Below are 23299 nucleotides of genomic sequence, written 5' to 3'. Positions count from 1 at the left end.
TAATTCTCCCTATGATGTATATCAGATATAACCATGAACACCCTAAATTCTGTACAAAAAAATAGGTATGTACAGAGAGGAAAAAAAATACTCGCTGAGTTACCGACAAAAAAAACTCAAGGCATTCTTCTATAAACACATATCCATATGTATTATCTATATATGAACCAACTTATGAGCCTGTAATTAGGTAAATCCATTTTTTTTCCTCATCTGTTTTTGTATTTTCTTCACTACGTGCTGGAATGGCAACTAATCGTGTCTCCAATAATAATGCTCTTCAACAAAGAGATAAAATTATGAGGCGTCCTAAGGCATGTATAAATTGTCGAAAATCCAAAGTCAAGTGTTTGAAGGATGACAATGATGAGGCTTGCAAAAGATGCAAAGCACACGGTCTACAGTGTCTTTATGAAATCAAAGTTGCAAGCTATAAAGTTGCAGGAGGCGAATCACCTTCAAAATCATCAACAAATGTTCCCATTGAGAAGATTCTGAATCCAATATCATCTAACGTCTCCTCAAAGAAATATGAAACCTCTTTAATTGATAACAAAAATCCATCTCTAGATAAGGATCTAGACCAACAGAAAGTTTTGAATAAATGGGAGAACTCGGTTGAAAACAGACTAATGGGATTTGGGTCACAGCTAACTACAATCATCAGTTTGTTGCAAACACAAACCCCAAATATATCTCCAATACAGACTCCAAGGCATGAGTTAGAAGTCGAGCTCCCTATACCTAAAAGGCAAAGGATAGAACCTTCATTGTCTTCTATATCTGCGTCTTCTTCACCAACCTCAAACAAATGTGAATCACGTTCAAATTCAACCGGTAACAGCAATGCTAACCGGGACCGGAACTCGGGTGCAGTTACTCTAACTACCGATCCAGTAGTTCGGTTGAATAGTATTCTGAGTAAAGGAGACGCAGCAGAGTTATTTGAATTTTTCAACAAAAATATATCACCCCAACTATTTGGCTTTGATATCTCAAAATATCCAATTGACTCGATTTGGAAGACATGCCCTTTATTAATAGCTACAATAACATGCATTGCATCAATTCACCATCCAAATTTGCGGAATTTATCTAGTGATCTTGAAAGCATAGTGTATGATTTATCAAAGTCAATTTTGTTCAGATTGCCGACCAATGAAATCGAAGCTTTCAATACAATTATGGCATTGTGCTTTTGCGGATTTTGGTTTAATGACAATCAAATGTTTACAGGTATTGCATTACAATTGTCTAAAACAATGAGCTTAATTCATCCGAATTCAAAGTCCTGTAAAATTATACCAAGAAAAGATCGACTAAAACTGTGGTATTTGTTGTATATTTTGGATGGTCAGCAAAGCTTAGTGTTTAATAGGGAACCAATCATCGATTCGAGGGATCCAACATTTAAAAAAAGTAGAGATTTACTGGTGAATGCCGAAAATGAAGATTTGAAGGATACTAAACCAGATGTGAAAACTGAGAAATCAGTCATCAATCTCAACACAAATTATGCAGATATTAGGTTGATATCACAAGTTGAATATCATCAGGCTATCAATGCTGTATTTGAAGGTAATGCTTGGGACTTGTTGACACCATCTTCATTTGGATTGCCTTTCAAAACGAACTTAGAGTTGGACAAATGGATGGTTCAATGGACTGTGTTATTGAGTCCTTTTAAGAACAACCCAATTTGGTCTTCTAAATCAACATTGATTTATTACAATTTTGCTAAGATTCATATCAATTCACAAGCAGTCAGAAAATTTCAAGCAAACGGTGTTGATTTACCCAAATTTGATGAAATTGATGATGATTTTTTTGATTCGAATATTAACAATAATTCAAATGGTAATAAAAGCCTGAAAATTCAGGAATTGTTAGACGACTCTAATACGGATGACACGGATGATGAAGGAATTGATGACATTGGTGAACTCAGCTTTGGGAAAGAGCTATCACCTGTTGAAAGTAGAAAAGTCTCCGCTGAGTTAGCACTCTCCTCAGCTGAAACTGTACTCAACATAGTGTTGAGTGATTCTGATATTCTAAGCGTTTTGAGGTATGTTCCAATTCATATCCATATTATGCTTTATTATGCGGCCTTATTGATACTAAAACCTCATGCTTGCTTACATTCAAGTGGTCAAAATTACGACAAATACAAGGATGAAAATGAAAGATTTGAAGCTTCATTAAATGCAATTAAATTGGTGAAAAGATTAAGGCATTCGATATTCATCAACCCACCAACTGATCGAGATTTTTCCAATAAAATCATTGAAGGTTTAACGAACATTTTGCAAGATAAGGTACGGCAGATGAGGAAAGAAATAGACTCGAGCAATTATAATTCAAATGTTAAGGAGGAGCATTTACAGCAGTTAGACCAAGTAGTGCTAGATAACGATGCCCGTGAATTATACCATTCACAACGTAAACGTGGACAAGATTTTAAAATTGCGGCATGGCCGGGTTTTGACCCTGGACATCCAACTAAAACATTGGAAAAAGCCCTCAAAAATGGGAACAGCAATAATCCACTAAATTCTGATGTTAAGCAGCCTTTTTCTAAGTAGTTGTTATTCTATTTTTTGTTTATCTTTTTTTTTTCAAGTACCAAATGAACTTTGCTAGTATCTCCAGAATAGATTGGGATGATTTGGGGAAATCAATTATTAGGGTATGTTTATTGCCAAAAAAAATCCGCTTACTATTTATAAGTTTCTGTGTTTAGAATCTTTTTACTGATGTTGTAATACTAACAGACAGTATACTCTTAAGGTGAAGTCCCCCCAATTAGTCAAAAATCACCTTGACGGCAAGAATGCACAATTTAGTCTACTTGACCCTTTGAAAAAGTCTCAGCTAGAGCATACAAAAGAAATAGTGAGACTTTTCGACACCTTGATGGAACACATAAAGAAGAATGAGGTTGCATGGTGTGAGTATTTGAAGTACCTGCGTTTAATGTTTGAGCAGTTTGAGAATATTTTAGTAGATAGAGCTCCTCATCTTTCCTTACTTTTAAATGATATACAAGATGATATTTCGAGGGAAATGGCACAATTTACCAAACGAGTTGGTAGGATCTTCGAAAATCTAATGGAAATTTTGAAAAAGTTACAAAAGACAATAAAAGAAAGAGAATTTATTGAGCTTGACTATAATAACTATGCTTCACAGAAACATAAGTTTGATTCCACCGGTGATTATCCAGATTTTGAAAAAAACAAAAAAGCCTTCGAAGTCGAACAAAAGTTAAAACAAATTAAGAATAGAGGCAACATTTTGGATAGTTTAATAACATCAGAAACACCCCTGTTTCTTCTCCTTAGTGACGGAATTTCCAAAGGTTTGGGTATTCTTATCTTTTTTCACTCGTATGATATACTGAAAACATTTTACGAAAAATTCAGTAAGACTTCGGAATGTCTCACTAATTTCCAAATGGACAATATCTATCTGAGTAACTATACTGCAGAAACAAAACAGGCACAATCAAAAATCTGTGATCAGATAGAATTTTTGAAGCTCTTTGCAAAGACCACTAAGCCTTTCCAGTCAGTTGCATCAAGCGTGCCTTTTTCCACCGAATTAAAAACTTCTCCATTTGCTTACAATCCAAAAAAGGTGGGAACAGCACTCTATCCTTTTAACGGTCTCCATGACTTCGAATTGTCCTTTGATATTGGAGACAAAGTAGAAGTCTATGAGGAAAATGAATCAGGGTGGTGGATCGGAACGCTTTTAAGGGATGGTAGCTATGGAAGGTTCCCGTACAACTACTTCCACTTCTCATGAAGACGAGAAATTTCTACCCTCACATTTTGACATTCAGCTCATGAGAAGAGATGTTTTGTTCTTTTTTTGTATTTGCCCTTTCTTTTTTGTTGCCTCTTGAAATGTTCATACTTTCTTCATAGACTCCCTGTTAGAGATGTTTCGTGCTGGATTTTTCTATTTGAAATTGGTGAATCCTGCAGCTGGTCCAACACTGTCAGGGTCGCTCAAAAAATCCATATTTCCAGGTTTTATCAATAAAAGAACTGCGTCATTTTCTGGGAATACAACAACTGGAACAAGAACTTTCACTACGTTCCCAGCACACAACGATGGGTTGACACGTAAAATCCTAAGAACCCAAGTAGTTTCCAAATATTTAGGACCACTTACACAGAAAAGGTTGGCCACACATTCTCAATTAGGCAGAAATGGTTATTCATATAGAGAACCAAGATACAATAATGTTCAAAATAACATTATCAAGCCATTTATTTTTGTTACTATATTTACGGTTGCAACATACTTTGCAATACCATTTCTCTTTGAACATACACCGATGTCTTACTTCAAGACACATCCTACACACCTAGTATGGACAATTCTTGGTTTAAATGCAATAGTTTTCGGTTTATGGCAAATAAGATTTTCAAATGCATACCTATACAAGACCCTTGAAAACTATTTTGTCATGGACAGATCAGCTTTAACGCGTACATCCAACTGGTCTCTGATTTTGTCGTCTTTCTCTCATCAAGAGCCATTTCATTTGCTAGTCAATATGGGTTGTTTGTATTCCTTCTCCGGTACTATGATCTCAATGCTTGGTATCACAGGATTTTCGAGTCTGTATCTAATTTCTGGTGCATGGGCATCATTCTTTTCATTAGCTTATTCACAAATCTTCCGCTATTTTGGTAGGTCACTGGGTGCATCTGGTTCAATTGCTGGTGTTTTCACCACATTTGCAACAATGTTCCCAAATGCAGGTATCTCGTTCTTTTTCATACCCGTCCCTGGTGGTGCAGCTGTTGCAGCAGGCTTATTCGCATTATACAATGTTGCCGGGTGTTTACTAAAGTGGGGCAGTTTTGATTATGCTGCACACCTTGGTGGTATGTGGGTCGGTTTCCTTTGGGGAATATTCTTGAAGTGGAAGTTAGAAAAACAGGAAGAAGAAAGACGGAAGAAGTTGAGAAGTTATGGTTGGAGGTAAAAAAAGATACGGTAATGTAAACCATCTTTATCAGCGACGTTATTTCGATGTTGTTGACTCATTCTTTTTTTTTCCTCCAATTTATCAACTTGATATCTGTTCACTTGTACATACATACGTTTTTATATAGTATATACCATTAAGATAGAACATTACACTGCACGAATGCCCTATTCACACCATTCACATTCAGGGAGTTATTGTAAACACGCACATGATACCTTGGAATCGGTAGTATCAACAGCAATAGATAAGAGATTCAATACATATTGTTTGACTGAACATGCACCACGATTGTCCAATAAACTGCTCTATCCAGAGGAGGAGGAATTGGGGATGACCGTATCTTCATTATTTGAGCAGTTTGATTCATTTGTGAAGCATGCAAGGGATATTCAGCACCGTGTGAATGAAGATTGTAGTAGCAAAACTAAAATTTTGGTTGGATATGAGAGTGAAGGTGGAATTGATAGCGAACATCTTGAGATGTGTTTGAAACTTCAAAAAGATATGGATGCTGATGTTACAGTTGGGAGTGTTCATCATGTCAATGGCATAGACATAGATTTTGATCAAAAAAGTTGGGATAATGCATATGAAGAATATGGTGGGCTAAGAGGATTATACCTTGAATATTATAATTTGGTGTATAGAATGATTGAAACACTAAAACCTTCTGTGATTGCACATTTTGATTTAATTAGATTATTTGCAAACACTGAGATTGAAAAGGGTGGGAGACTGGTGAAAATAACTTATGAGGAGAAATTGAATGTTGATATAAAGAGGGATTGGCCAGATGTCTGGAGAATAATTAGTAATTGCATTGATTTGATAATAAAAAACAACCTCACTGTTGAACTGAACTCAGCAGCAATTAGAAAAGGATGGACGACGCCTTATCCAAAAGATGATATTCTAAAGGAGATGATTTCAAAGAATGTAAAGTTTGTTATGAGTGACGATTCGCATGGCAATGATCAAGTTGGATTAAATTTTCAGTATGTTTTAGAATATATCAGAGAAATGGGTATCCGTACTATTTGGTATTATGATTTGGAAGAGGTGGGGAATCCGGACGTGAGAAATGGAATTGGTAAGGTTGTCCTCAAAAATGTTAAATGTGAAGAATTGATTGAGAATGAATTCTGGAGAACTAATTACCCTTCAATTTGTTTAGAAAAATAGCTTGGTATTCAATCTTCTTCCTATAGTCACTTGAATTAATGAATGAAGAAAATAATGGTTAAAATATTCAAGTATATTAAGAGGGCCTACAAACCAAGTCCAGATTTCATTAGTTATCTATGTTCACGACAATGTATATGTTGTAATGCATTTCAGTTTTCAAGTCAGAATTGTTTTTTGGGATGTTTTCTTGACAATTATCTTTAGTTATTCTAGCCACTAATGTTCATCTATAGTTGTAAACATCTACTAGTTTTTTGAAAAAATGTCAGTAGGTCATAGAATAAATGCCTCTATCTGTAGAAAGATAAAGATTATATCTGCTATTTTTTTAGGAAGCATGTAAAATTAATAAAGTGCGCTTTACTGAAAATATCTCTATTTTGTTCTGGATGTCCCAACAACGATTCTGTAGAAGACGTGTTGTATCGCTAATTTTTTGTTAGAAACTTCGTTAGTAGTCTGACGTGGCGTTTTATGGTCTGGTAGTATAGAAGCACTAAATCTTATTTTTTTTTCAAGCAAATCTGTAAATACTTTAGATGTGTTGAATTGGAGGATCTCAACCTATTTTGAAAATTGTATAAAAGCCTAACTTCTTTTTCTCATTTATAAAGAGCTTTTGTTAAACAACTAGTAGCTGTTATTTTGAATTAACATAAGATAATGAAAGTTACCAGAAGCCTATCTCGTCCCCTTATGTTTTAGAAAAAAAATATTACATACAAAGAGTTACAGAAGATTAAGTAAAAATCTATGCATTGGCAGGAGTTGCAGATTCCGCAGATTCTTGCGCCTTCTTTTCTCTTGCTTCCTTAGCTTCAAGCTTTTGTTGGTGGAAAGCCATGATGACATTAGGAGCATTCACTCTCTTACCACGCTTTGAGATCAAGTTGTCGATGACAGACTGTAAGTTGTTAACATTTTGTCTCCATGAAGTCAAGGAACCGCTTAGGGAAGCCCAATTGATTAATTCCGGCTTAGAAGTCAATACTGGTGCAGAGAAATTAACAGAATTAACATTGACAGAACTTGTTGATTGTGACAATTTACCTGCAATAAAGCCTTGAGAGATTAATGTAATGAGTTTGATTTCAATTTCATCTACTGGGATCTTTGTCGACTCGGAGATTGTGTTGTAAGAAATATTAGCATTCTCAACAGTGACTAAGAAGTTTAGAGCAGCTAATGATTGGAATGAAGATTCTAAATTGGAAAAGTTAATTTGAGAGGCAAATGAAGCATTCTGGAACTCTGATTTGTTAGAGCAGAAGGTAGCATAATCACCAGTCAAGTATAATTTCAACAACTTGACTAAGGTATCATTTTCCGTTGCTGGGAATGATGATTCCAATGATGCAATATTGTATAATATGGTAGAGCTTAAAATAGTAGCAAATACGGATATAAGAGTTTCAGAATCGAGTTTGTATGACTTTTCATTTATTAAAGATTGGATATATGCAACTGCCTTCTCTTCATCTTCCAACTTATACTGCTTGAAAATCAAAGAAATTATTTGAGTTTTCTGTTCTGTAGAGATATTTTCAATGGTGGAAAGGTATTCATCAATGTTCTTTGCAATATTGGAGATTAATCCAGAGATATTTTCTTTGAGAATCAGGTTTACAATTGCCAATAGTGCGTCATATCTTACGGTTGAAGTGTTCGGGAGAGAAGAGAAAACATTTGTTAAGGCAAGAATGATAAGATCAGAAGGGATTGTGACAGGAACGCTAGCTGGATCGATATTCTTCACCAGAGAAGATAGCAAACCTAATTTTTCATTTTCAAGCAAATTGGCGATGTGCAAGTACAAATTGATGGTAGGCTCAAATGACTTTCTTGCAAATTTTGTGGCAAAATACTGTTGAACTTCGGTCAATTGTTTAACAAGTTCTTGAGTGTTCTTTTCATCTAAAAGAGACTTGAAGGTGTTTGTGTATTTGTGGTCTTCTGACTTAGACTCCAGGTCCAGAATTGCTGCCAATTCAAGAATGGAGAGATTCAAGTCTTTGTCAAGAACAATAGTATAGGACATGATTTCTGTTGGGATGGCTTGATGTCTCAAATCCACTTCTACTACATGATACAAGTCTTTCATCTACCTCCAATTTCAATCCATATGAACATGAAATGAAAAAAAAAAATTTTCCATTGAGCGAGGGAGTTACCCGGAAAAAATTGGCATGTTAATGTCCTACCTGAAGCAGTTCTAATAAGCAACAGTATACTGTATAACAGGGAAGCATACGGCAACTAGAAATGAACCCAAGTGCAGTTTATACCAACCAAGCAACAAACACAGAGAAAACATTCTGTGTTGACAATGTCAAGATAGAAGAGCTTACTTCTAACGGCATTACAACAGGACCTTCACCTTACCTTCTCGAGTCCACCAATGGCACTTACAATGACACGGATCAACCATCTCCTCTCAATCTGAACACATCTATGGGGATCCTACGGGGACTTGTTACGAAGCTCCAAGATGATATCAATGTGTATCTTACTGAGAGAATCAAAAGTTCTGGTGCTGACGATATTGTCATTGACGATGGCGACGATGAAGAGGACAAGAGTAGTGAAGTATAAGAGAGACTGTATAAATATCGCTTTTCTAATGAAACACACATTAATCGTAAAATTATTCAGATATTTGCAGAAAGCAACATATACGAAAAGGAACGAAGAAGCAAGTAATATGTGGTAATTGATACAAATACTGAGCCTCCCAATTGTCAAATTCAAGTTCAGGTTGAGAAATATTAATCTATTACTGGCGGGGTACTTATTATTTAGAATACTAAAGACTTTTCTGGAGAAGACACCACAGCCTGCCACATTGACTAGAATGTACAGTGTATTGAGGACACACGTGGGAGTGAGAACCTTATTATCTAGGAGGTTTATTTGTGCCCCTAGAGAAATACCTTCTCATGGTCTAATAAACCTGTCTGATGAATCAAGGTTTTTACAAATATCGGGCAAGGATGCTTCTACATTTATTAATGGCCTCACGACTATCAAAATGATACCACAGTACATAAAAAAAAACCAAACTACAATTTCTCAGGCTGATCTAAATAATGAAAACATCGTCAAATCAATTACACTGACTGACAACGAGATTACTAATACAAACTGGGGAATTATCCACGAAGATGAACATATTGACCTGAAAGATGAATTATATGGTGTCGATCGTATAGGTATTAGAAGAGATGGTGTTTTTGGACATATGCTTAGATCAAATGGGCGTGTTTTGACCGATCTATTCGTATACCCGTTTCCTTATCACCCTGGCAAAGATGATAGTTCCCCTTCTTATCTTATTGAAATATTGAACAAAGAACAATTTAAGCCTTTACAGATGATGCTGAAATTACATAAGTTGAGATCAGCAATTGAAATCAAGGAAGTTGAAATGAGCTCGTGGTTTTATTATAATACTACACAACGTGGACAACAGGACCTAGAGTATATTAATGAATGTTTACTATCAAATAGAATCTCTAAAAATCCTGAAGATGCTAGAATCATAACAAGTCAAGTGTTGGAACATTTATCTGCAAAGTATGGCTTCAAATCCGATTTGATCCATGCATTTGCTGTAGATCAAAGACAGTATGGGTTTGGTATGAGGATCATAACACCACCATCGTGTAAACTAAATGACTTTGAGGTATTAGCATATGATAGTTATCTAACACATAGGATCCAAAATGGGGTTGTGGAAGTGTCGGACTTCAGGAGAACTGCTACTTTGCCATTCGAATGTAACCTGGATTGGATGTGTGGCATAAATTATGACAAGGGCTGTTATATGGGTCAAGAATTGACAATCCGTACGTTTACAGGCAATGGAACGACGCGTAGGGTATTAAATGTAATTTTTGATATACCGATCATGGATATTAGTGATGCATTCGAAAGAATAGAATTGAGAGCAATTGAAGGCAATTTTTCAGACACACCTGTGAAGAAAGAGCCGGTCTTCAATCCATTTGTATCAAGCTCGTCGTCAGCACCAGTCCAGTCAAGAAGAGATATGAATAAAGTTGGTGAGATCTTGCTCAATAATGGAGTAGAAGGCCTAGCTCGAATTGAAAAGAGATACTTTGATTGGGATACTGAGTTATCGAAGAAGGTAAATATTGTACATAAGGGGAAGACGTATACTGGTACTATTGAAACCCGATTTGCATAGTTCTAGTTATATTGGAGATTCTAGGTTTCCCGTTTATTTGTACATAGCTATATTACATAAAAAAAATCCAGAAATTATCTAACAAGTATTTAAGAATCATGGCCTTTTCGGAGCTTCTCTAATTGTGCATTTTCCGATCGTAACCGTTCTATATAATTTGCAGTCTTCGTCAGTATTGTCAACTCTGACCTATTCTCAGTAGAATCAATATCGGGCACGATTTTGACAAGTTCATCGAAGCAAGATCTGATCTGAGCACGTCTTCTATTTTCCGAATTTATATGATTCTCTTTTCTTTGTTCAGGGGTAAGCAACGAAACAGAACTTGATGGCCGTTTTTTCTTTGTATTTGAGCTAGAATTTGGAATATTATTGGTCAGTGTTAATTTGGGGGATATTTGCTGAAAGTTCATAGATATATTTTCAAGAAATTCAACGTGATGCATCTTATCTGGCATTTTCACATGCTCATCTAAGTCAGAATGATTTCTCTTTTTCGGTACCATTTGATCATTAATGAATGTATTTTCTCCAGGTAGATAACAAAGGATATGTTTTAAAGTTTTTGATGGACCCCTATCAACAACACTTTTTGTTAGAGTTGAGCAGGTTACTTTAATTTTGGTAAATATTGTATTTTTATTTGTTCACAATGGAAAATATCAAGGCGAGATGAAATTACAATTCTGAGAAAAAGAGTTTCATAAAATAATTACGTGAAGTTCTTTTGTATTTTTTTTCGATACTAACACAATTGGCATTGTTCCCCATCTTTCTTCTCCCTTGTTTTGGTTATTTCACCGGTTTACACACTATTTCTTTCTTAGAGAGGACTAAAATGTCAATTAGCTTTAATTCTGTCAATGCCAAATTGGCAAAGTATACTACAATTCCAATTGTGACACTCCTATATTTGACGTTAACTGTTACATTGTCTGCTATAACATCATACATCCGAACACAATCATACAACTCTTTAATTGTCAATAATCCGGATCTAGTATTTGACGATATAGTCATTCCATCACTACAGCTGGTACCTTCACATTTTGTTTTCCACCCCTGGTCTCTTACAACTACTGCATTTGTGGAGACATCGCCATTTCAGTTTTTGTGTGGGTTGGTCATAATATACTTTGGTATCACATTCTTGGAATCACAATGGGACCCTAGGGCGACTACCGAAGAGTCTATGGATGACATTGAACAGTATTTAAAGTCACAAGGCCCTATTCCTGAAACCATAAAATTCACCTCTTTTATTATTATTATTTCTAATTTTATTTGCTTGTTATTGACTTCATTAATCCACATAATCAATGGTAACAGCGTCCAACTTAATAGCCCCCTACAATATGGCTTATTTATATTAATTCTTCCGATTTCCATTGTTGCGAAGCAATTATTACCTGAAACAAATATCAAAGTTTTATCACTCTTTAAATTCCGTTTTAAACGTCTTCCATTCATTCTGTTATTAGCCTCGATGATTTTATCAATGATTAAGTTGTCTCTATCCCCAGTGTTACCGGGAGTAGTATCCTTTTTTGTTGCATGGTATTATCTAAGGTATATCCAAATTTCTCCAGCAATGAATGGTACTATATTACCTGTATCTGGTGGTAGTTCATTAAATTCAGACACAATCAGAGGTGATCCTTCCGATACATTTGCTTTAGTTGAATTTTTTCCAGATGTGTTGAAACCGACTCTGAGGCCTTTATTCGAGGGATTTTATCAATTATCTGTGCTGCTAGGTATTGTGCGCCCTTGGAATGACGACGACGTAGATATTGGAAATTTAAGGAGTAACCTGAGGGTTTCTGGCCCATCGCTAGCCAATAAACGTACCAACTCTTCTACTTTTATGAATACAACGGGTAATTCAAAGAATTTGAAATCGGAAACAGATGATGAAATCGCTGAGAGACGGAAGCAAATTGCTTTGAAAGTCTTGGAAGAGACCGCTAATAAGAAGTAATTAGGCTAGTGTATATTCCACTCAATACAGTTTATAAAATGTTTATCTGTTTAGTAAATAGATTATCTCTTTGTCATCACTAAACAATTTAATGATTGAAAACAAGCGCTACAAAGCACCTTTCTGTTGTGTTTGATCATAGAATGGACCTAATAGCCTTTCACATTTAGCAAGGTCTTTACATTTTGGGAAACTGATAAGCAGGTCACCGTTATGATATATGAATTCATCATCATTATTTTTGCTGTCCTCAGGAGGTGCAACCGCATTAATGGTTCTAGGTGGTATTATACCTGTACTAGCCAGTAAGGTTGGATGCCATTGCAGTAAATGTTCAATAGCTTTTGAGGTATCTCTACGAAAGGCTGAATAAACCCTTATCAATGGATTATTCCACATATCTAGAATGGCATGCCCCTTTAAATCATTCTTAACAAGGAAATTATTAGTATTAACACCTGTCTTGGTAGGTGTTAACAATAGACTTATATCCTCAACTTTGACATTTGAGTAGGTTTTGATAACACCTTCAGGAGGTACAACTGGTTGATCTTTTAACATGATCGGTTCTAATGCTTCTTTTTTAAGTATGTAGTTGCTAATACTGATATCGTCTCTCATTATTAGTGATGTTTCATCGATATACCAAAACCATTTAGCATTGGGAAATGCAACCATTGCTTCTCTTAAAATAGAAATTCTTGACCATAAATCGACATCATTCCGTGTTTTCTGAAAAATGGGGATAAACTCTTGGGCCCAACGTGCATACACACCATATTTGTTCTTGTGAGCATAATCAACACGATTTTGAACAATCTTAACAAGGTATGAGGGATCTAAATTTTCATAATTTAATGCTGTGACTAGAACGACTTCTGGGTTTTCATTGCCTCCATAAACACGTTGTCCGTTCTTTTTAAAATTCTTTATGGCCTGTTCATGTGATTTAATCCCTTTCATATCTTTCATGTCATCATTTGGTCCTTTTTTAAGTTCTTTACTGAAGTCCTCGTAATAATCAGGTGAGTAGAAATAGAAGTTTTTATTTTTATTATCGGAATCTGATTTTACTCCAAATAATCTTTCGTATCCCAGTTCCTTTAAAATATTAGAGTCCTGAATAACTGGAAAAATGAACTTGTTTTTCTCAGGAATTCTAGCTTTATAACTGGTCAATCCATGTGCTGGGGATGATCCTAAATATTTATGCTCAGTAATTTCACTGATCGATTGCACAACTCCATGTTTTGTAAATAATTTAAAAGGAGCGGACAATGCACTGGCTATCGTAATTATTGGGTACGGGATGAGTTTACCAGTTATTGTGAAATGTAAGATAAATAAAAGCGCAATAATAGGTGCCCACGTACTGAATTTTGATGTCTTCGCATTCAACTCAAAAGCTTTGGGCAGAGATAGGGGAAGCACACTTTTCTGATTCTTCCTTCTTGCCTTTAGTTCACTACCACTACCCATACTCAAACTGGACTTGAATGTATTTATTGAAGGGTTTAAGCAATGTTAGGTAAGCATCAACAGACACTATATTTGGATTGTATCTAAGTTTAAGAAAGTTTGATGCTCGCGGTTGAAGAGCTATCAACATGAATTTTTCATCAAGACAACTATTCTCAATCAACATTTGTTATTAAATAAGGGCAAGGCAGAGCGGTAAGAACATAACAATAGCTCTTAAACAACATGGCTGATGTTAATTCAATGATAGGGGAAATGAGAGCACAACTCAGTCAACATCAAACCGAGCTACATAGGACGATAGCAGCCATTGAAAGGGTTACGAGGAGTAATACAGTAGTGGAGAAATCTGTTGCTGATATTAGAAGCACCGGTAAGGATTGTGTCTGGCAGGCCGTTGGCCGTACGTTTGTCAAAACGCCACTTGAGGAATACGAGATGCTTATGAAGAATCAAATTAGGGAAAACATTGACACCATGAACACTTTGAACAAAAAGAAACATTACCTTGAAACATCCATTAAGAATACCATCGAAAGTTTAAAGCAAGTAACTTTAGGTGCATGAACCAGTTATTAGAATTACAAAACTAATGGCTATGAATTAGTTGAAAACAGAGAAAAAACAGAAAGGAAATAATTTTGTATAGTTTTGTAATTAAAGGAATGTAGTAACACGTATATAGATGAATACGTATTTGAAACATGGAGTTAATCCCTATACAGCACTATAACCGCCCCTAACCGATGTGTTCCGTCCTGTGATTTTCCCAATTACCTCACCAATAAGACGGGGTATGGATGCGGCACTCTCTAAGAACGAATCTGTAAGTTCATTGAAAAAGTCACTTGACGATCCAATTGTGCTGGTGTTAAACCAGGCCTGCGCAATAATGTAAGCTGCAAATATGACGGCAACAAAAATAATCATTGAGCCAAAAAAACCCAGACCTGCATCTTCTTTTGAATCTTTGTCATCGCCACTTCCGCCGTTATCTTTGTCATTCTTTCTACAGAATGCCTTGTTTTTCCAAGTAAAACTCAAGTCTCCTTCAATGAAAATTGAATTAGATTCAAGGCTAATCTGATTTTCCTCAGAATCTGAACAACCAAAGCTTAGGGTAACATTAATATTTCTTTCGCCATATGGAACATCCTTCCAATTAGCTATGATGGAACTTTGCACATCGGAAGAATATACAACGTTCTCTGTAGATAGACTAAACAACTGGATAGGTTTAGTTAAGTCAGGACTCGATTTTGAATCCTTGGAAGCGGTTATTATACCACAAAGTGTTGAATCGTCAGGGCACCCGTTACCAATTTTGGCTGCATCATTTTCGCCCTTTTTCATAAGGAAGAACCAATTACTCGAGATGAAGGAGGGAGGAGTATCTAGTTGACTCTTGTATTCATTAATGCCGAGGAGCTTGTCGTCTAATTTCAGTTCTGAGAATGGGAGCTGGGTAATATCAAAGGCGCTGGCTAGCCCCGAAACCAAAACCAGCTTAAGTAACAACAAACCAATTTCCATATTATACAGGGGGAGGCAAGGAAGGTATGATAGAATATATTCTGTAATTCTCTAGGGCTGTTTCACAGTTGAATGTGAAGGGCAAAGCTAATGATACTCTTCCTGTGTTCGCCTGCTGATAATAATTCAACATGAACCTCGAATCTCAGAGGCTGCACCAGGCAAAGGCTTTCATGAAAGAGTTCTCTTTTTACAATGTCTGAGTACCGCTAATTTATACCTCAAGCTCTGTCTTTGAATATGTCTACTTTACATACGATGTATTCAAGAGAGACAGAGGGAATGGATCAATTGGCGAACTAGATCCAGCTTTAAGTAAGCAAAGGTTTCAACTACCATTATAGAGTGAGAGTAATAGTAGTCTAAATAGATCCATGTAGTGGGGAGGCAGAGTTAGCCAAACTACCATTTATACAGCAAACACTACCAAACCATTTAGAGTATTGTGTCGTCTAAACATCCAGGAGAGAATGTAACATCAGTGGATTTCCTCCCATGGTAGCTTTGTGAACACTAACCCTCACCTGAGGTTGATTTTACCAAGTAGAAGCAAAGAAACCCCCAAACGAGGAAATGGGGAAATGAGGGAAAAAAAAAATTTGGCATTCGCTCGGCTCAGCTGCAAGTATAAAAGGGAGCCTGCCGCCACCTTCTGTAGTTCCGGATAATGTCCCTTTTTTCTTCTTTCCTTTCGGTGTCGACGTACTTCATAGGATCATTTCTATAGGATTCGTCTCTTTTTGACTCTTCTCAAGAGCCACTAACACCAACTTGGTTGATGAGATAGAACCTCCACCCCTTTAAAGTGAGAAATAACGGATGGCCCCATAAAGGCTGTTCAGTAGTTTATCATTACAGCTTTGTCTACGATTCTCAGCAATCTAGTCATCTGGATATTCTACGACCCCCATTTCACTTTTTATTTCTTTTTTCATTAGGCAAATAAAGGAGCGATGATCTTTATCTTGGAATGTGTACTTCTTCGGAAGTGATGTTCTAAGATGGGAGTGGATGGCTGTCTGACAAGTAATACATTGAATTGAATACTTGGAAATCTAACCGTTGGAGTGTGTCGACAAACAGAAAAATAATTCATATTGTAGCACTGTAATTTTGTATCTTGCTTGGATGAGATGAGATTACATTTTTCTTTACATCTGCTTATTTTACTTGATTGTACTACACCATACCAAGAATACCAAATGCTTGATCTATTCTTTTGTAAAAGTCAGATTAGAAGTGCCTCCTTAAGGATTTAGCTCCACCAAAATAGAGTGATACTATCAGCCCCCAACTCTGATCGGTGGAAACACCGATAGTATTGTTTCCCCAGTAACTTTTGCTAAAAACTCTGATTCTCTTATTAATCTTGGCAAGTTATCCGCTGAGCCTTAAAATTAGAAAGAAGAAAACTTGTTGTCTGAACAACACACCCGCGCACCGCACACCACATAGAGTGACTGTACTTTTAGCTAAAACGCCCACATACATACCCGCGCACCGCACATGTTTTGCATTCGCGTCTCTGCGGAATGGTGCACGGGGAGTCCAGGATTCTTCCTGGAGTGGGGAAAAAACAAATCCGCTCACTGGGAAAACCCCTGGCCCCCCTTGCGCTCCGTGTCTACCAGTGGGGCGAATTGAGAATTTTCACGCTATGAGGTTTTGTCAATGTTAGCATAATATTGGAAATTTGATTATAACAAAAGTTTACCTTATTAATTCCTTGGATCTTACAAGTTTCTAACTCGTTAAACAGATCAACAATGGCTAGATACGCAGCAGTTCCATCAAACCCAGCAAAGTCTGCTTCTGCAAGAGGTTCTTACTTAAGAGTCTCTTTCAAGAACACCAGAGAAACCGCTCAAGCTGTTTCCGGCTGGAAATTAGAAAAAGCTCAAAAGTACTTAGACCAAGTTCTTGATCACGAAAGAGCAATTCCTTTCAGAAGATTCAACGGTTCCATTGGTAGAACTGGTCAAGGTAAGGAATTTGGTGTTACCAAGGCAAGATGGCCAGAAAAGTCCGTCAAGTTCATCCAAGGTTTATTGCAAAACGCTCAATCCAACGCTGAAGTATGTATACATTTATTTTATTTTGTCCACCGTGCTAGTTCATTTGTTAAGATTAGCTGCTTTACTTGAGTTTATACAGTCTATGGTCTTTTTTTCCTCATTATGACATTTTGTTTTTCAGTGGAACTATAATGTTGACAGCATGTGCATAAATGAAAGGATATTACAAATATGAAAATCAATTTGTGCTATTTTCACAATCTAGACTCTTTTTTTCACGCTCTGGTTTCCTGCCACAGAATATCCAATTAAGTCCAAAAGGCTGTATTAATTAGGTAATCTCAAATCTTTTTTTTACCAACCCAGGAACATTTACTAACTCTGTTTTCTCCTATTATTATTATCATTACAGGCAAAGGGTTTAGACGCATCCAAATTAGTTATCTCTCACATTCAAGTTAACCAAGCACCAAAGATGAGAAGAAGAACTTTCAGAGCTCACGGTAGAATTAATGCATACCAATCTTCTCCATCCCACATTGAAATCATTGTCACTGAAGAAGAAGAAAACGTTGCTAAGGCAGCAGACAACAAGAAGGTTGCTTACAATGCAAGACAAAGAGGTAGACTCTCTTCTCAAAAGAGATTAACTGCTGCTTAAATTTTTTAAACAACCTATCTAGTTTAATAAATATTTTCGTGTATGGTTTTTTCCCTTTTCTCTTCTATAAAATAAAACTGTTTAATTCCTAAACAAATTTAAAATACAATAAGGTTGGAAGGGTAATTGTAACCTGCTGGTGAGAATGGAGAAACTTGAATATCCTGTTTTCTTTTTTTTTTTTTTCAAAGCTACACATTTTCTTACACAAGAGTGCTAATTCACTACACAGCACTTTAGAGTTTAGGGCGTTTACAGCTTCGAGTATCTTCAACAAGCTCACTATACTTTCTCTTATCGATGCCCAAATCATTGATGTTTTCAAGTTTGAAACCACAGTCCTTTGCAGTATGCAATAACTGTAGTTGCTTCTCAAGACTTCTAGTACACCAAACCCGAACTGATAAAAATTTGTACAAATCGGAGTTGGGCGATTCATCCTTCAAACATCTATAAGTTTCAAGCAAATCTGTTATCCGTAAATTGTTAGACATCACAGAATCAGATTCCAATGTAAGATTGTTCAAGTCACCAAAAGTCAAATGAATATTTACGTCTCTTAATTGTAAACTCAAAAACTGAGCAATTTTTTGGAAAACATCGGAAAACTTTAGGCTAATGCATTCATCAAAATCAAATATTGGGTTGAATTCGGAATATAATTCGTCTTCAAGGCATGCAGGTTTGAATAATTTCATAAAATCAAACCCAACCCTGATTTCATCTTTCAACCATGCTTCATCCAAGTTTTTCCCCCCACCACATAGCTCACAGAAATCAAAATAAACCGGGATTTCTTCCAGTGCTTTAAACCCTCTGTTGTTACCAGTATCATCAGTTGAACTAACTACGGTTTTTTCCTCTTTCTCCTTAAAAGGTTCTTCGCCAACGTACTCTATTAGTTCATCGTCTTCAAATTGACCCTTGATATTACCATTAACATCTCGTATTTCTTTGACTTCAGTTATTTCAACCTCATCTTCAGAGTCAGTAAACTCGTCCAAGTAATTATTGTTGACAGCATCGTACGAATGGCTACTTGTTGCTATTAATGTTTCTTTCTCAGCTGTCCCCTCATTATGTTTTTCGATTTTCGAATCCACAACCGCCAAATTCGTATCGTTCGCTTTGCCATCCCCTTCTTCAACTTCGTTTCTCTCCTCAATATCTTCAACATTTATGTGACTTAAGGTATTGTCCACCGTACTCTCTTTAATACTTATATTATTCTCTGAGATATCCACAACAACAGAGCCGGATGTTTCCAATTTACTTACTTCTGAGATGAATTCTTCTCCGTATTGCTTTTCGATCAACTTTTCATCTTCAATGCCCTCCAGATCACTCTCTATTAACTCTTTCAGATTTTCTTCTATATATTCCTCGTTGTTCAAATCGGCCTCCTCAGTTTCTCCGTTTGAATGTATGTCTACAAATTTATCTTCATATATTGTATGAAAATTTTCGCTTTCCTCATCACTTTCGTATTCTAGTTGTTCGTCAAATTCATGGGTATCTGTCATTTTGGTGTTGAATATACAGTTTGATGTTAGTTCCTAATTGTATAATATCGCTACTCAGCAATAGAAGTTAGTTCCAAATAAAAAATCAAAATAAATAGGATACTTACGCTTATGATGATATATACCGTTAGCTTTTGCTTTACTCACGATGGTTAATTAAAAAAGAAACTTTTATAGCATCCATAAGCAATTCCAGTAAATTCAATTTAAAAATTACCAGCTGTTGTGGCACTTTGAGTTTACGCGGCATGTATTTTTACTGGAGGCTCATGTTCGAGTAGCATTCTTGTTTAGCACTTAGTTACTGTTGACCTTGGATTAGTGAATGTTTCTCATTTAAAAGGCAACCGTGTCCCATTTTCCTGAATCACGTGAATGTATAGTATTAGACTCAGAAGGTATGTAAGGACAAAGTTTTCGTTGCCAAATATTGCGAGTAGCGGTTTTTACCTCTTCGGAAAAAAGACTAACTGCATCAACTTTCAAAAGCTGATGGCTCGGAGTCCAGAATAACTACTTGCACAAATGAAATGAATACCTTCAGCTGTTTTAGAAAACCCAATACTTTTTATAATACTGCCTCAGGTTCTATTAATTTGGGGCATATGGATATGGTGCCAAAGAAATACCGTTTAATTTTTCCATTTCCATACTTCAATGTTATGCAGTCAAAATCGTTTGATTCAATTTATTGAACAACCGGAACCGTGTTATTTCAAGCCTCACGAGATGCGATAAGACGATACTATTAGAAATATTGATCGTTCAACTTTTCAATTTTAAATCTAACCGAACCAACGTGGATGTGGATCACCAAAACGCTAAAGTTTAATACATGGCACCAACTAGCGCATTATGCGCTGAGAGGTGTAATGATTGGAAAACAGATTTCAAGGTCTATTTTTTAAAGTGGAGTTTTTAACTGGCATTTCTTCTGTGCTTGAGCTCAAAATTTTTAGAATGGCCAACATACTTATTTGTACTGGCGAAAAATTGGATGCTTTAAAGCAAGAAGATGGTCTGATTAATAAAAATTAGTGAAACTGGTTAGCCTGCTTTTAATAAACGAAGTTTATTTTTGGATGCACAAGGGGTACGTGCTTAGAGGCTGCAATAACAAAAATGCCTACCACATCTTTAAATCTCAGAGTTATTTCATTAAGTGCAACTGTGTCAAATATTCATGACGTATCAAAATGTTTGCAGAACAGGAAGCAACCAAAGAGGAACACCAGAACAATGGTTTACAATAATTCCTATGGAGCAGTTTTTTTAAAGGAGATGCTTTTTGCATATAGACCCCTAACAGATTCCGATCCTCTTATAAAGGACCGCTACTTAAGGGGGAAGTTAACAAATTCCATAAAAACGTATTTCAAGAACAAAACGGTCCTAACTTTCTGTTCAACTAGAAGCAGTATAAGCACAACAGCAAAATATATTGGAGGTTTACGATTAAAAAAATAATAACGTTCAGGTAGAGGCACCACCTAGCGATAAAAGTATGAAGATTGTTAATGTTTAAACAGGAGTGGTTTCTCAGCATGCAGGGCTAAGTTTGGAGGAAATAGAATATGTCAAAAGTTGTTTTATTGCTCGTGAAATGGGAGTATTATGCCCAACATATACCCTTGTAATTGGTGTTAATCTACCTGCATGTCTTGTGATTATGAAGAGCACAAATGTTTAGCAAAACAATCCTATGAAAGGCTATAACGAGCTTGTTTTATTGCTTATCATGGGCAGAGCAGGAAAGCCTTAATTTGAAGAAGAGGGTGCTTGTGCTATAAAGACAGATGGAAAGAACCACAAAAGAATAGGGATTTACATTTGTTCAAAGAAACATAACATTCAGAAAGTACTTTACATTTCAATATTTATGAAAGTGTTACAGCTGGAGCTGCATTAAAAACAAAACATACATTGGATTCTGCCTTTCAGTGGTTGTAACCATTATTTTTGAATCATAGGTACTTTCAACATCCAGATTCATATCTGAATATATTATCAAAGGTAAAACCTAGCTTTTCTTTGCATGACCAATTGAATAAGTATTTAGACAAACATTCTACCCAAACTGAAAAAGAAAGAATTGTTGAAGTAATGAATAATAAAAATTCGTGTACCAAATACCGAGTTGCACTGAGTAAAAGCTAAATTAAATTGGGAACATCAATGTTTCTTATTAGCGCCCCCACCAAAACAACTAGTGAGGCAGGTGCTTGAGGTTGTTTCAAGGGCAAATAAGTTTGTGCACTTGAACGTTAGAAGGAAACGAAAAAAAAACATACAAGGAAATTAACAAAAGCCATCCAATGCTTACATCCATACATAATAAAATTGTCAGTTATTGGCATAAGGCCTCCGGTTTGCTCCAGTTCGGGCTAGGTGATGTGGAATACCCAGTATATCAAGGCTCTAAAAAGATACAATATGGATTTATTTCAGAGAAGATGATAATTTAAAAAACTATTTCTAGAATACTTTAGGTGGCCATCAAGGGCTTGCATTTAGTAAAGATTCGATTAGTTTGGTATCATCACTTCAGCTAAGCAGATGTCTATATATAAACAGCTGGGAAACTTCTCCTTTGGTATTAAGGCAGTTTGAAGGTATTAGTTTCGTATTTGTCAAAATAGTAACAATGAAAGGAATAATTACCATTAATAAAGCCAAAGCATTATCCGAAAAACAAGCAAAATCGTGTTTAGGTCTAAAACCGGACGGCTGGCCAAACAATCCGGAAAAGTGTAGCCAGCATGACAGAACTAGCAAGAAGTGCTAGAATAGTTAAAGTTTTACCCAATAATCTTTTGCATCTTGAATTGTTGAATAAACTTATAAACAAATCTACTAGCTTTCCCCACATTTGGAACGGTACCTATACTCATATTCAAGTATTAACTGGTATTAGTGGAAATCTTTTAGATTTCAGAAGAATACCTTTAAGGGGCCTACATAGCGATAAAAGTTTCCAACTCAAAACTAGGCTTAGATATCGGTGGGACTATTGTCAAATTAGCTTAATTTGTGAAAAGACTGGTGGAATTGGTAAGTATATTACTGATGATGTTACCAATAAATTACTCAATGGATATGTAGTCAAGTACAAGGGTAATCATAGTGAATTACCCGAATTCAGTAAAAATGACGATAAAGTGGTGAAAGAAATGTATCATTCTGAGCTTACGGGACCAGTAAAACAGATTCCCTCCATAGAAATTAGAGGGAGTAGGTCTGAACTTGATATTTCATCCATCATGAAACCTAGTTCTGTTCGATATGCCCATATATGTTCATAGAACTATTTGTCGAAATATTCGTTATGAAGAAATAATACTATTAAAAAGAACTAAAGCCTTCAAGTATCCATACAGGAAAAAAAGTAAGTGTAGACATCTTTGTTGTAGAGATCAATATAACAGTAAAGTAAGGCAAAAACCCGAAACTCAAAAGAAATGTTTCAAACAAAAAAACTTTGGATTCTACCACGGCGATGGATAGTATTGAAAGCCAGAGGTCCAAAAGATTCTTTACTGATCATTTTAAAAACGGTAGTGATATTAGCATATCTGTGACACCCATCTAGCACAATATACCACCACAATGGCCGACAAAAGCCCCCATATTTTTTTCAAAAAGTGTCAAAAAAATCACAGACCAAAAACTAACCTCCCCCCCCCCCCCCCCCCCCCAAAAAAAAA

General features: G+C 36.0%; 15 protein-coding genes across 15 annotated transcripts; 10 read left to right on the top strand and 5 right to left on the bottom strand.

Moving 5' to 3' along the window:
• Positions 1-245: 245 nt before the first annotated feature.
• On the top strand, positions 246-2585 carry C5L36_0A12410 (uncharacterized protein; the record flags this gene model as incomplete). Its single annotated transcript, XM_029464282.1, has 1 exon — positions 246-2585. The coding sequence occupies one exon, from the start codon at positions 246-248 to the stop codon at positions 2583-2585; it is 2340 nt and encodes a 779-aa protein (XP_029320142.1).
• Positions 2586-2916: 331 nt separating this feature from the next.
• C5L36_0A12400 (uncharacterized protein) lies at positions 2917-3810 on the top strand (the record flags this gene model as incomplete). The annotated part of the gene is made up of 1 exon (XM_029464281.1): positions 2917-3810. The coding sequence occupies one exon, from the start codon at positions 2917-2919 to the stop codon at positions 3808-3810; it is 894 nt and encodes a 297-aa protein (XP_029320141.1).
• Positions 3811-3946: 136 nt separating this feature from the next.
• On the top strand, positions 3947-5005 carry C5L36_0A12390 (uncharacterized protein; the record flags this gene model as incomplete). Its single annotated transcript, XM_029464280.1, has 1 exon — positions 3947-5005. One exon carries the CDS (start codon positions 3947-3949, stop codon positions 5003-5005), a length of 1059 nt encoding a protein of 352 aa, XP_029320140.1.
• A 165-nt stretch (positions 5006-5170) lies between these two features.
• C5L36_0A12380 (uncharacterized protein) lies at positions 5171-6193 on the top strand (the record flags this gene model as incomplete). Its single annotated transcript, XM_029464279.1, has 1 exon — positions 5171-6193. One exon carries the CDS (start codon positions 5171-5173, stop codon positions 6191-6193), a length of 1023 nt encoding a protein of 340 aa, XP_029320139.1.
• A 754-nt stretch (positions 6194-6947) lies between these two features.
• C5L36_0A12370 (uncharacterized protein) lies at positions 6948-8297 on the bottom strand (the record flags this gene model as incomplete). The annotated part of the gene is made up of 1 exon (XM_029464278.1): positions 6948-8297. The coding sequence occupies one exon, from the start codon at positions 8295-8297 to the stop codon at positions 6948-6950; it is 1350 nt and encodes a 449-aa protein (XP_029320138.1).
• Positions 8298-8458: 161 nt separating this feature from the next.
• C5L36_0A12360 (uncharacterized protein) lies at positions 8459-8788 on the top strand (the record flags this gene model as incomplete). The annotated part of the gene is made up of 1 exon (XM_029464277.1): positions 8459-8788. The coding sequence occupies one exon, from the start codon at positions 8459-8461 to the stop codon at positions 8786-8788; it is 330 nt and encodes a 109-aa protein (XP_029320137.1).
• Positions 8789-9047: 259 nt separating this feature from the next.
• C5L36_0A12350 (uncharacterized protein) lies at positions 9048-10403 on the top strand (the record flags this gene model as incomplete). Its single annotated transcript, XM_029464276.1, has 1 exon — positions 9048-10403. One exon carries the CDS (start codon positions 9048-9050, stop codon positions 10401-10403), a length of 1356 nt encoding a protein of 451 aa, XP_029320136.1.
• Positions 10404-10492: 89 nt separating this feature from the next.
• On the bottom strand, positions 10493-10909 carry C5L36_0A12340 (uncharacterized protein; the record flags this gene model as incomplete). The annotated part of the gene is made up of 1 exon (XM_029464275.1): positions 10493-10909. One exon carries the CDS (start codon positions 10907-10909, stop codon positions 10493-10495), a length of 417 nt encoding a protein of 138 aa, XP_029320135.1.
• Positions 10910-11241: 332 nt separating this feature from the next.
• C5L36_0A12330 (uncharacterized protein) lies at positions 11242-12384 on the top strand (the record flags this gene model as incomplete). Its single annotated transcript, XM_029464274.1, has 1 exon — positions 11242-12384. One exon carries the CDS (start codon positions 11242-11244, stop codon positions 12382-12384), a length of 1143 nt encoding a protein of 380 aa, XP_029320134.1.
• A 108-nt stretch (positions 12385-12492) lies between these two features.
• On the bottom strand, positions 12493-13863 carry C5L36_0A12320 (uncharacterized protein; the record flags this gene model as incomplete). The annotated part of the gene is made up of 1 exon (XM_029464273.1): positions 12493-13863. One exon carries the CDS (start codon positions 13861-13863, stop codon positions 12493-12495), a length of 1371 nt encoding a protein of 456 aa, XP_029320133.1.
• Positions 13864-14088: 225 nt separating this feature from the next.
• On the top strand, positions 14089-14430 carry C5L36_0A12310 (uncharacterized protein; the record flags this gene model as incomplete). The annotated part of the gene is made up of 1 exon (XM_029464272.1): positions 14089-14430. The coding sequence occupies one exon, from the start codon at positions 14089-14091 to the stop codon at positions 14428-14430; it is 342 nt and encodes a 113-aa protein (XP_029320132.1).
• Positions 14431-14580: 150 nt separating this feature from the next.
• On the bottom strand, positions 14581-15396 carry C5L36_0A12300 (uncharacterized protein; the record flags this gene model as incomplete). Its single annotated transcript, XM_029464271.1, has 1 exon — positions 14581-15396. The coding sequence occupies one exon, from the start codon at positions 15394-15396 to the stop codon at positions 14581-14583; it is 816 nt and encodes a 271-aa protein (XP_029320131.1).
• A 1766-nt stretch (positions 15397-17162) lies between these two features.
• On the top strand, positions 17163-18072 carry C5L36_0A12290 (uncharacterized protein; the record flags this gene model as incomplete). Its single annotated transcript, XM_029464270.1, has 2 exons — positions 17163-17471; positions 17824-18072. 2 exons carry the CDS (start codon positions 17163-17165, stop codon positions 18070-18072), a joined length of 558 nt encoding a protein of 185 aa, XP_029320130.1.
• A 236-nt stretch (positions 18073-18308) lies between these two features.
• Positions 18309-19595, bottom strand: C5L36_0A12280 (uncharacterized protein; the record flags this gene model as incomplete). The annotated part of the gene is made up of 1 exon (XM_029464269.1): positions 18309-19595. One exon carries the CDS (start codon positions 19593-19595, stop codon positions 18309-18311), a length of 1287 nt encoding a protein of 428 aa, XP_029320129.1.
• Positions 19596-22354: 2759 nt separating this feature from the next.
• On the top strand, positions 22355-22897 carry C5L36_0A12275 (uncharacterized protein; the record flags this gene model as incomplete). The annotated part of the gene is made up of 1 exon (XM_029464268.1): positions 22355-22897. One exon carries the CDS (start codon positions 22355-22357, stop codon positions 22895-22897), a length of 543 nt encoding a protein of 180 aa, XP_029320128.1.
• Positions 22898-23299: the final 402 nt, after the last annotated feature.

The sequence above is a fragment of the Pichia kudriavzevii genome, chromosome 1 (genome assembly GCF_003054445.1).
Source record: "Pichia kudriavzevii chromosome 1, complete sequence".
Taxonomy (NCBI): domain Eukaryota; kingdom Fungi; phylum Ascomycota; class Pichiomycetes; order Pichiales; family Pichiaceae; genus Pichia; species Pichia kudriavzevii.
Note: the sequence above shows the minus strand (reverse complement) of the source record. Positions and strands in the feature narration are given on the sequence as shown.